The following is a 10,885-nucleotide window of genomic DNA, read 5'->3' on the forward strand; positions in this document are numbered from 1 at the left end:
GGTGGGGGGAGGCGTTGCGCCCCGCCTTCCCCAGCACCCTGCTCTGGGCTGCTCTCCCAAGTGTGGCAACCCAGCGCCGCGCCCTGGCATGGCCCCTTCTTGGGATCTACTCCTCCGGAAAGAACAGAAAAGAAACCCCAGGAAAGGCACAGGCTGAATGCAGGCCGTCAGCCCAGTTCCATTCCCACCAACACAGAATGCAGGCCCCCTCCCGGGAGGTCCTTGAACCCCCCTCTCCCGCCACCACTTTTCTCTCACACGCGAGGCCCCTCCTTCACACAGCCCCACTGCGCCCCCTGTAATACGCAGCCCCCCAACTTTAAAGTTTGCCCTTCGCGACCCACAGCCAGAAAGAAAATAGCTTTGAGGAAGGAGAGATGGTAAGAGACGGGGCCGAAAGGGTGCTGGGCAGCCGCGGGCGCCCCGCCTCAGTGGCCCCAATTGCCGAAGCCGATCTCCTGCTTGTATCTGTTGGTGAGGATGTTGGCTTTGCGCGTGAGTTTCGAGAGCACAGTGTGAAGCCCGCGCAGGTGGTAGTGGAACTGCTGCTCCAGGTCTTCCTCACCGGCGTCCGCACCCTCCAACTGGCTCAGGTTCACCAGGATGTCCTTGGACTTCCAGGCGTTGCCCTCCTCGCTCCCCGCCGGCGGCGGCGGCTGGTGCAGGACCCCCCACTCGATGTCGTTGCGGATAGACTTGAGCAACATGTAGTGGCTGTACATGTCCCGGGAGGGCGCGAAGAAACTGCCATTGGCGCTGCCCGGGCCAGGGGCCGGGGGCGTGCGCTCCTCCAGGCAGCCGCCACTGCCGCCTACCTCCACGCCGACGTCGTTGTCTAACTCAGGCTCAGCCAGGGGCACGTCGCGCAGCAAGCTAGGCACCATCACCGTCTGGTCCATGTTGTTCACGGCGCCGATGAAGCGATTCATGGCGTTAAAGAGCGAGTGCTTCTGGTTGTAGGTGTCGCAGATTTGCATCATGGTGGCTGCGCGGGCGCCGGAGTGCAGGGGCACGCGGGTGATCGGTCGGAGCGGAGGGGTGCTCGCCTTCACGCGCTCACGGAGGCCCGCGCCTGGGGCCTGGCTACGGCTGGGGCGGCGGGATTCCCGGCTCCTCCTCCGCTCTTTCCAACTCTCGTCTCGCTGGCAGCCTGGCCCTGCGAGAAGCGCGGCTTTCCCCGGTTTTGGCGGCCGGAAGCTCGCGATGGCGGAGGGTGGTCGGGTTGAGCCCTGGCCTGGTCGAGACACGAAAGAACAGATTAGATTATTCCCCCGGCTAGGATGTCTGGTGGCCCAGCCCACGCGCACCACCCTCCCCGGCTACTGCTCGGGACGATGCCTGGGTGGCTCCCCGCGGCCGGGCGGTCCCACCTCCCTAGCCAGCCGAGGGCCGCGCGGAGGGAAGAACCCCCCCCCCCAACTTCTTTCTCCGGAAAACCTCAGCTCAAGCAACCACGCTGGCCCGGGAGCGATGGGGCGGGGGCACCCACCTCCTCTTGCGCCTTGAAATTCCTCTGCTCCTTAGCAGGTCAGTGTTCCCGCTGCCAGCGGCTGCTGCCCAAGGGCGCTGCTGCGGTCAGTAGCCGGACTGTGACTGAGGGCGGCGGTGGAGGTGTCGGCCCCCTACCCATCCCAGGTGCTCAATTTATAGTCCAGGAAAGGTGTCGCCGGCGTTGTGGGCCACCCCCGGTGTCTCCTCCTCCCTCCTCCCCCGGCAGCACCGAGATAAAAGGCCCGAGCAGGGATGACCGCGAGTAACACTCGCCCGGCCCTTTCTACAGTGGGGGCGGGGCGCGCCGCGCCAGCTCCGCCTCTCGCCTGATACCCGGGCTGAGGGAGGGCGCCGGGGCAGGCCAGGGCAGGGCAGGGCAGGGCAGGGCAGGGCGGAGGAGGGACGGAGCAGCCGCGCCTTTCCGGTGCCAAGCCCAGGGCAGGCCGGCGGGGGGGGAGAGTCAGGCCCCGCGCGGGTGAAGAAGGCGCCAGCGTTTCGACTGGCTGGAAGGAGGGCTGGTGTGTGGGGGCTGGGCGGGCTCTGCGCGCGCTCCCCGAGCGGGATGACCAGAACGCACGTGCCCTGGTTGCAAAATGAGCCCCTCAACCCCGAATCTAGAGTGGCCGCGGCCCGGAAACAACAGCCCGGGTTTATTATTAGCCGTCGGGGAAGAGGGTCCGGGCAGCAGCCGCAACTCCATCCCCGGACTCTTACGTAAGAAGGGTGGTCAGGCATGCTGGGTGCACGTGGACACGCAGTGCTCCCGCTGTGGCCCTGGCCTTGGCCCGCTGCGTGGGGAGGAGGGGCGCGAGGAGAGGAGGGACCCACGGGGAGCTTTAGGGACTTTTGCCTTCCATCAGGCGGGGTCTTTGCCAGTCTTTCCTATAACAACTGCTGCCAGGGATGAAGAGAATCCTACCACTGGATGTGCAGATTTTTTTAAGGGATCAAACGTGGCAATGGGAAGAAGTAGCCAAGTTCTTGACTTTTGTCCGAGTCAGCTATGCTGTGATGCTAAAGAGCCTGGGCCATGTGGCCTTTTGGCTGCCGAGAGGCCAGGAGGGGTTGACAGTAGTTAGACCTGGTGTTGGGTGTCTTTCATCATTTAACAGAAAAGTGGGGGATGTGTCCAGTAATTATATTTGAGGGTGTATGTGTGAAGTGTTCCTTTCAAAAGACAGTTCTTAAAGCACAGGGTCATTTAATAGGGCCTACGCTATGTAGCAAATAGCTGGATTTAACTTTTAAGAGCCTTGCACCCTAAATTTCACTTTGGGACTTGCAAACCACAGCCCATTTTATTTTTCCCATCTCACTGTCCTTACCATGCTTCTCATCCACCAATCTTCTCTGATAGTTCTGCAGACAATTGTGTCCAGCAACACTCAAACTTCTCATTTTAAATTTATTTTCTCTAAATCTTTCGGGGTGCCGTTAGTACAGTGTTTTCCCTCAGGACAAAAAGTGCCAAAAGAAGGGAGAAGCACATAACAAAGGGGTTGCTTTCTCTTCCTCTTTTTTTTCACCTTAAGATCTACACTTAATATTTTCCATGGCAAACCAGCTTCCTGATTGTCTTTTGAGTGAAAAGCTGACTTGGTGCCACAAGGACTGACAAATTGGCAACAGAACAGACCACTGGAGACACAGCCCAGAGCCCCCACCCCAGGACTATTAGCTCTAGATCATTGACAATATTTTCTTATCTGTAAAACTAAGATAATGTTACCTGCTCAACCTATCTAGAAGGGTTTGGGGGAAGATCAATAATAAGAAAAATGTGGAGGGGAAAAAAGCGCTCTATATCAATTTGAAGTATTAAAATAATCTCACCTTCCCTATTTACACACGTAGACTTTGCAACTTTTCCAGTCTCAGTTTATTATCAAGGGGCTGTGCCAAGGATTTTGGTTAAGGCTAAATAAGATAATGGAAGTAAAAATTACTATGTAAATTGCAAGGTCTTTTTTTTTTTTTAACAAAGGTTAATTGTAATTAGTATAGGGCCTCATAGTCCAGAGGTGTTTGTGTGAACTCAGAAACCTTAAAAATGTGGAAATGGGCTATGATGAGCCACAGACCCTTCCCCCCAGTGCTTAAGCAGTCAAGAGTATAAAATAGTCTAGGCTGGTTTTAAACTCTTATGTCTAGGGAGATTCAAAGAGTACTGCAAGAGGAAAACTCAAGCAAAACAAATATACAATTTCCAGTAGCTGATCTTCTCATAAATTAAAATATATTTTGTCCTCCATCCCAGACCCTTTTGATATTTTAAGTACGTATGCACCCGGATGAAAACCCAGTATTTAGATTTAAGCTATCAAATGCCAGAATCTTGCCTCTTTTTCTCTTCTTCCTTGTTCCAAGAGAGTGTGATAATAACTCATGGAAAACGGAAATCCAAGTAATCTAGCGAAGAGATCCCACCCAGCAAAAAAGCTCAGCGTGAAAGAAAGCCCCTAACTCCTTCCTGTTGGCCTCCACCCCTCCCCCATCTGCTTCCTTCTGTCTGGTCTGGAGGTCACCCTTCATCCTCCAGTTTCTGAACCCCAGCCGCTGTTTGTGCACGTTTCTTAAACACTGTCAGAGAAAGATGGCTCATACACCTGCCTGCAAAACTTCCCAAACCGGGCCTCCCAGGTCCCCCGGGTCCGCGCAACAACTCACACCCACCGGGGTTACTCCAGAACGAAAGGTCCGCGGGCCAGAGCTCCGGGCCCTTGGAATCACCCCACCACCGCCCCTCTTACTTCAGCCAATCAAAAGCCGTCATAGAATGTTATGCAAATGAGAACTCGGGCTCCAGCCAGTTAGAAGCCACGGAGTCTTCCCCCTTCCCCCCAGCGTCCTCTTTCACCCCAACCCCGCCAAGCTGGCAGCCGCGTCCCTGGCAACCGGCGCGCAGCCAGTTTCCCCGCCACCGCCCCCCCCCATACTTGGCTGTAAAAAAGTAAAAATGATTCCCTGGGGTCAAACAGGAGGGGAGTTGGCTAACTCAGGCCCGGCAGAAGGCAGACAACCTCTCTGGTTGCCCCAGGCACTTTCTCTATCTTGATCTGGAGCAGACTGGAGGTGCTAAACCACCTGCTCAGGATTCATTTTACTTCCAGAAGACAGAGGAAGTCATCTGTTGAACTTTTGAGTTCTTGTAGTAGGCCAACAGGCTCAAGGCAAGAGGCCTTTCTTTAGTCTCTACTTTCTATCCAATATGCTTCATTACCAGTAAGAGTTTTGTCTGAAGCACCCACCCCATTTCTTCATCCACAGCTCCAATTCTGGAACTCTCAAATGCTGATTCTTAATTCCCACATTACCTTCTTACTTCAGCCAACAGGAAGTTTGGATAGCTTGGGAGAAGATGGCATGTTAAGGTGACCAGAAATTCCTAAACAAAGTAGTGAGCAAGAGTAAACTGGTGGAAGAAGGAAGGCAGACTGGAGAAAGAAGAGGTCTAGCCTAGAGTTGGAGGGAAGGTGATATTTTAAGGCAAGAAGCCAGCCCAATTCAAGATAGTGGAAATCCGGGATTACTTTGAGACAGAACTTAGAAGGATCCACTTCATGAAACGTGTCCTAGGAATATGACAATCAGACTATTGTGTTAAAGACCTATCATCCACTTATGCTGAAATCGATCACAACATCCCCACCAAGTGGTCGCCCTGGCCCACATTCGTGTATTTTTCATCCTTCAGTATTAGCTCTGCCACTTTGGAGCTCTCCAGGAGGCCATGCAATACACCATCAGATGTTTGAAGGTGGATATGGACTCCTTGATTCCACTATTCTTCAAGTCAGTTATCCCCAGTTCCTGTAGCAGTTCTTCATGTTCTCTTTTAAGTCGCTCATCCATCCTGGTCACTGTCTTTAAAAGTAGCTCCTGTTTGCTTGCAAACGTAGCCCCTGAAACGCATTCCAAGTGCCATCTTTTCTAGGACAAAATGGTATGACACATCCACCTATTTTATTGTGAATGGCAACTTTTATAGGTCATATTTATTGAGCACAAGTCTTTGGAACTTAAATGTGTTAACTCAAAAGACACATTAACTCCTTTTAACTTTACAACAACCCTGATAAGAAAGTAAGGATCAAAGAGTATAAGAGTCCAAGTGCCAAAACTGGGATCTGACCCAGTTTTCTAATGCCAGATCCAATGTTCTTTCTACTGCCCAATAGATATCTACTTCTTATAATGCTGCCTAACATTTAGTGGACTTGTTTAAGCTGCTATACCCAAATGCTGTTATCCATTTAACAAAATTTTATGTATCCCATTCTTGAGACGTGGAAGATCTTTTTGGACCAAAGTACAGAACTTCATATTATCCTGCTTAAACTTTATCTCATTGGCTTTGGCCCATTAGTTCAAACCGTTTTAATTTCCTGGGTTCGGATTCTGTGCCGCAATGCACTTGGATCTTACCCATACATTTGGTAATAGATGTCAGGCAGCATTGGGCAAAGGGCAAAATGCTGTAGAACATCTGGAGGGCTCCTTCAGTTTAATATCAGTCCATTGGGCCGGGCTCGGTGGCTCAGCCTGTAATCCCGCACTTTGGGAGGCCGAGGTGAGTGGATTGCCTGAGCCTGAGGGTTCGAGACCCGCCTGGGCAATTTGGTGAGACCTCATCTCTACAACAAATCAAAAATTAGCCAGGCGTGGTAGCACACGCCTGTAGTTCCTGCTACTTGGAAGGCTGAGGTGGAAGGATCGCCGGAGCCCAGCAGGTTGAGGCTGTGGTGGCCGGGAGCGACCACTGCACTCCAGTCTGGGCGACAGAGTGAGACTCCAACTCAAAAAAAAAAAAAAAAAAATCAGTCCATTAATTAGCACCTTTTGGCGTATGTTGCTTCAGTCAGCTATGAATCATATTAATCATACGATCTTCCAGCCTGTATTTTTCTTCTTGACCACAGAATATTGAGAGACCTTGCTAAATGCCTTGCTAAAGTTCCAAGTTAATGGCCAATTTTCTTCCTATGGGGTCAAGATGCATTTTTGTCATATACTCAGAGAAGCCACTGTGACATGATACAAAATTGCAGAAATAGCATCATAATAGTCTAACAAAATTGGACAGAGGAGTGTATCTCATTGTAACAGTCCTTACAGGAAACAACATCATGAAGATTTACTTGAGAAAAGATAGACAGGAAAATGCTAAAACCTAGCTGGCTTCAAACCTACTAGTTTCAGGTTTTGGAATGTCTGAATATGTTGGAGTTAGCATTTTGTCACAATCTCATTTTTTAAGCCTCTTTAGCCTTGAATTCGGGAGAAGTAGAGCATAGGAAAAGTTGAGAATACGAATGCATACCTTTTGTAATGTTCTCAGCATTTCTACATCTTAGAGAACTCTAAACCATATACAGAATGATGCATTCAATTTGAGTATGGTAGATAAGAAAAAGGCAAGACTCATTATAGGTTTTCTTACTTACTATATAGAAACTTCTCAATTTGATTATTCCTGGATCCCTTAGAATTTCAGGATCTTCTTGCACCATCAGCAGAGAAGAAGCAATGAGAATATTCTTCCTTCACTATCCTGTTTAAGTGTGTCAGTTTGATTAGTTTAAATTCTGAAATTAGATTCAAAGTTTACAATCATGATTACAAATGAACATTGGGAGAAAACATGTAATTATTAATATTTAAAATGTTCAAGTCCTAACGTGTGTGTGTGTGTGTGTGTGTGTGTGTGTGTGTGTGTGTTGTAGCTTTATTTTGTTGAAGCTACAATGTCAAAATAAAATATCTGGTGGACAGGCTCAATAGTGCCATACCCATCTTTCATACTCTACTCTTCTAATTTTAATAATAAAGAATACTAGACCTAGACTAGGTACAATGAAATAGAGGAGAATTCACCTACATAATATTAGACAGTCTGAACAGAGCTAGTACACACAAAAGATGTAAATCTGGAAGTAAATACAATACACAAATTCTAGCTGTAGAAGACCTTGATAAGAATAGGAAAAATAATAAACCATTAGGAAGATTTGAACAAGAAACTTGCAGAGGAAAGGAAACAAAATTTGCACCAAACACACCACTACAGTTTATGAATAAACTACAAATGGGGAACAAAACAGACATGCCAGAAATTTAAATTTCTGGCATAGACCAAAGAGTTTAGATAATCACAGAGAAAAGACACAAAAGAGTTAAAGAAAATAAGGAAATGTTGGATACAGAAGACAAAGACAACACAATATAACTGATGTCCCTAAAGAAGAGACCTCAACAAGTGAAATAGAAAAAAACAAAAAATCCCAACTCAGATTTAATAAAGAAAATTTTCCTTGACAAAATGCTCTCATCTGCAGATTTAATAGGCACATTGTATACCAGTAAAATTATGAAGAACAGTTAAAAACAAGCTAGTTATATTTTCCAACTTCAAGAAAGAAGAAAAAGGTCTTCAAGTATTCAAGCAGGAAGAGACATCACCAAAGATGGTGGTTGCAGGGGAGGGGAGAATCCAACCAACTTTACAGAAATATTCCAGGACAGGAGACAATTAAGTTGTAAGAAAGAATATGTGACTCAAAAATATTATGTTACTCAAGTAAAAACCAATAGGCAGCCGGGCTCGGTGGCTCAGCCTGTAATCCCGCGCCTTTGGGAGGCTGAGGTGAGTGTGTTGCCTGAGCCCGCGGGTTCGAGACCCGCCTGGGCAGCGAGACCTCATCTCTACAATAAATCAGAAAATCAGCCGGGCGTGGTAGCGCGTGCCTGTAATTCCGGCTACTCGGAAGGCTGAGGCGGAAGGATCGCCGGAGCTCAGCAAGTCGAGGCTGCGGTGGCCGGGAGCGGCCACTGCACTCCAGTCTGGGCGACAGAGTGAGACTCCAACTCAAAAAAAAAAAACCAATAGGCAGATATTCTCAAACATGATCTTAGAGTTTTTCTTGAAAAACTCACTGGTAAAATCCTACCAACAAAAAGATGAATTGAAATGAAGAACTCAGGAATGGAAAAACCTTGATGAGGAGATTCATGGTGAGCTTGAGTCCATTTAAAAATAGAAATAAGACTAAACAGTGTGTATGCTGATTGCAGAACAGAACGTAAATATTTTAGACCCTTTGATGAAAAAATAATGCAAGCAACAGAATTGGAAGTTGGTAGCAGAGCGAATCACCTTTTATTGCAGCAGGTCAAGGGTACCTAAAATCAAAGTGTGCCATTTAAAAAATAAAGACATCGACATCTTAATACTTAATTATTTTTCTCAGTTTAGAAGGATCTATGGAAATTAATATATTTTGTAGCAAAGAGTCTCTTCTAAAGTTCAGTATCTCTTTCATTGTCACTTCTGCTACTACTCAAAATTCAAGTTAAATTAATTTTAACTTTTCATTTAAAGTAGTACATATAATAATGTTCTTTTTCTTCATCTGGGTGCTAGGTGCTAGTTACACAGGTGTGCTCAATTTGTGAAAATTTGCTAAGCTGACATTTGTGTTTGAACACTTTTTGCATATATGTTATACTTAAATAATTTTTTGAAATTCCATTTATATAAAATTCTCAAGGGGGCAGGGGAAGGGAAGAGAGGAAGTGAGAGAGTCAACAATCTGATCCAGTGATCTGGTTTGCAATTAAATGCTTTCAGTATTTTGGGGATAAAAACGTGTACATCCAACTTAAGTAAAAATAAGAAAGCAGTAAGCTTTTCAAACTTCAGACTCTTAGGGCAGAAACCACTATTTTTGCTCTCTGCTCCTGTTGACTGCAGTTTAAGATGTCCACTGTTGGGAGCTTGTAAGCCTTAGCTTTGGAGATGGTGACATTCTTGGAGGTGATTCTATTAAAACAGTGTTTTTCTATAAACCCCTTAAATACTGTTTCTAAGAGTACATCTGCACAGCACATTTGTGGATGACTATTCACCTCTGTTGTTCTGATCTATTGCTGATAACTCGAAATATCTGGAAAACTTGTACCTATTACTCTTTCTATGAGGTCTGTACCTCTTTACTAAAGATGGAAAATATCTTGTTAGTAGAATACTAAATCTTCCTATGCCCTCATTTACACCCTAAATCTGGTCAGAGAGATATATATATACTTATCTATAGTTTGCATTATTTTTACCATGCTACTGTGCAAAGATTATCCTTACCAATTTGGCCTATAAAGGTTGGACGTTAGGTCAGCATTAATCCTGGACAGTCCAAAATCCAACTAAGGCACATGATCAATTTCCTTGTTTCCTAAATGCTTTCACAATTAGTAGAAATTTGGAAATAAATATATGGGTACACCATTAATAGGCATCTTGAACTTTATTATAATTATTATTTTGTTCTTGGAAAATATTAAACAAGGAAACATATGCTTTCCATCTTTAAAACACAGTGTCTTGTGTAATTTCATTTTGTGCAAAGTTGATGATTACCTTGGCCGGAAGTATAATGTGCTTGTTTGTCACAGAGAGTTCAGCCAGTAATATTTGTCATAAATATTTATTTGAGGCTATGCAGTGTCTGTAGACACTGGTTTTTATGGGAGAGACTCAAATATCTTTCCATTCTTATCTAAACCATTAGCAAATGTAAGTGGGGATGCTGAGGTGATTCACATAGTAATTAGAGCTTGGGTTTTAGAATAAAGAACAACCTTGATTTACTTAATAAAAAGTATATTCCTACAGATCACAAGAAACAAGAAAAAAAAGTCTGTTAAATAAAAAAAGAACATTAAAGCACATCTCTCTCATTTAGTCTCCTCCACTAGAAGGATAGTATCTAAATCATTGAATGCAGAATCCAGAGGATTCCAAATTGAGGAGTCTTGAGAGTGTATGAAATATTAAATTAATAAATTAAATTAGTTTCAGAAAGCACATTTAGCTCTGTTATATCCAGGTTGAAGTAAATTGAATGCCACTAAGAATGGCTAGGTCAGCTGCTTTTATAAATGTTGTTCTTGACCTACTATTGGGACCAGGCCTTTTATGTGTTCAACCAATTGGTTCGAGTACTTATTTCTTTGTACCATTTGTGTAATTCGTCTATCACAGAAAAACACAGTTCTTGGGTTATTACTGTCTAATGTCATGTTCGCTCAAAATTCTATTTTTTTGGTAATTTTTTCAAGCATAAGTCATGTATTTGCTTTTCTCCTAGAACATTGCCCCTCACCTATCTTCCTGACAGAAACAGTCTTCATTTCCTCTCCTCTCCTCTCCTCTCCTCTTTCTGACTCTCTCCCCATGTAAAGGGCCAAAAATCGAAATGGGAGGAATTCCTAATGGGAAGATAATGCACTCCCAAACCCCTAATTGTTTTGGAATGCATTATAATCCACTCAAAAAAGCAAGATGCACAAGGACAAGTTCACCTACAAGATACTGTCTAAAGTGATATAATAAATTAAC

At 45.6% G+C, this 10,885-nt stretch overlaps 1 protein-coding gene across 3 annotated transcripts; it reads right to left on the reverse strand.

The window, feature by feature from the left end:
* Window positions 1-6: 6 nt before the first annotated feature.
* Window positions 7-4,183, reverse strand: MID1IP1 (MID1 interacting protein 1). 3 transcript variants are annotated; one of them, XM_021712504.1, is made up of 2 exons: window positions 4,159-4,183; window positions 7-1,234 (listed from the first exon to the last, which is right to left on the reverse strand). In XM_021712504.1, the coding sequence occupies exon 2, from the start codon at window positions 978-980 to the stop codon at window positions 429-431; it is 552 nt and encodes a 183-aa protein (XP_021568179.1). In that variant the 5' UTR covers window positions 981-1,234; window positions 4,159-4,183; the 3' UTR covers window positions 7-428. The 3 variants fall into 3 exon arrangements, with proteins under 3 accessions (XP_021568179.1, XP_008056751.1, XP_021568184.1); XM_008058560.2 differs by lacking the exon at window positions 4,159-4,183 and adding an exon at window positions 1,490-1,938; XM_021712509.1 differs by lacking the exon at window positions 4,159-4,183 and adding an exon at window positions 1,574-1,745 and having other exon boundaries at window positions 7-845.
* Window positions 4,184-10,885: the final 6,702 nt, after the last annotated feature.

Source organism: Carlito syrichta, unplaced genomic scaffold (assembly GCF_000164805.1).
Source record: "Carlito syrichta isolate Samal-C Ts95f unplaced genomic scaffold, Tarsius_syrichta-2.0.1 Scaffold90095, whole genome shotgun sequence".
Lineage (NCBI taxonomy): Eukaryota > Metazoa > Chordata > Mammalia > Primates > Tarsiidae > Carlito > Carlito syrichta.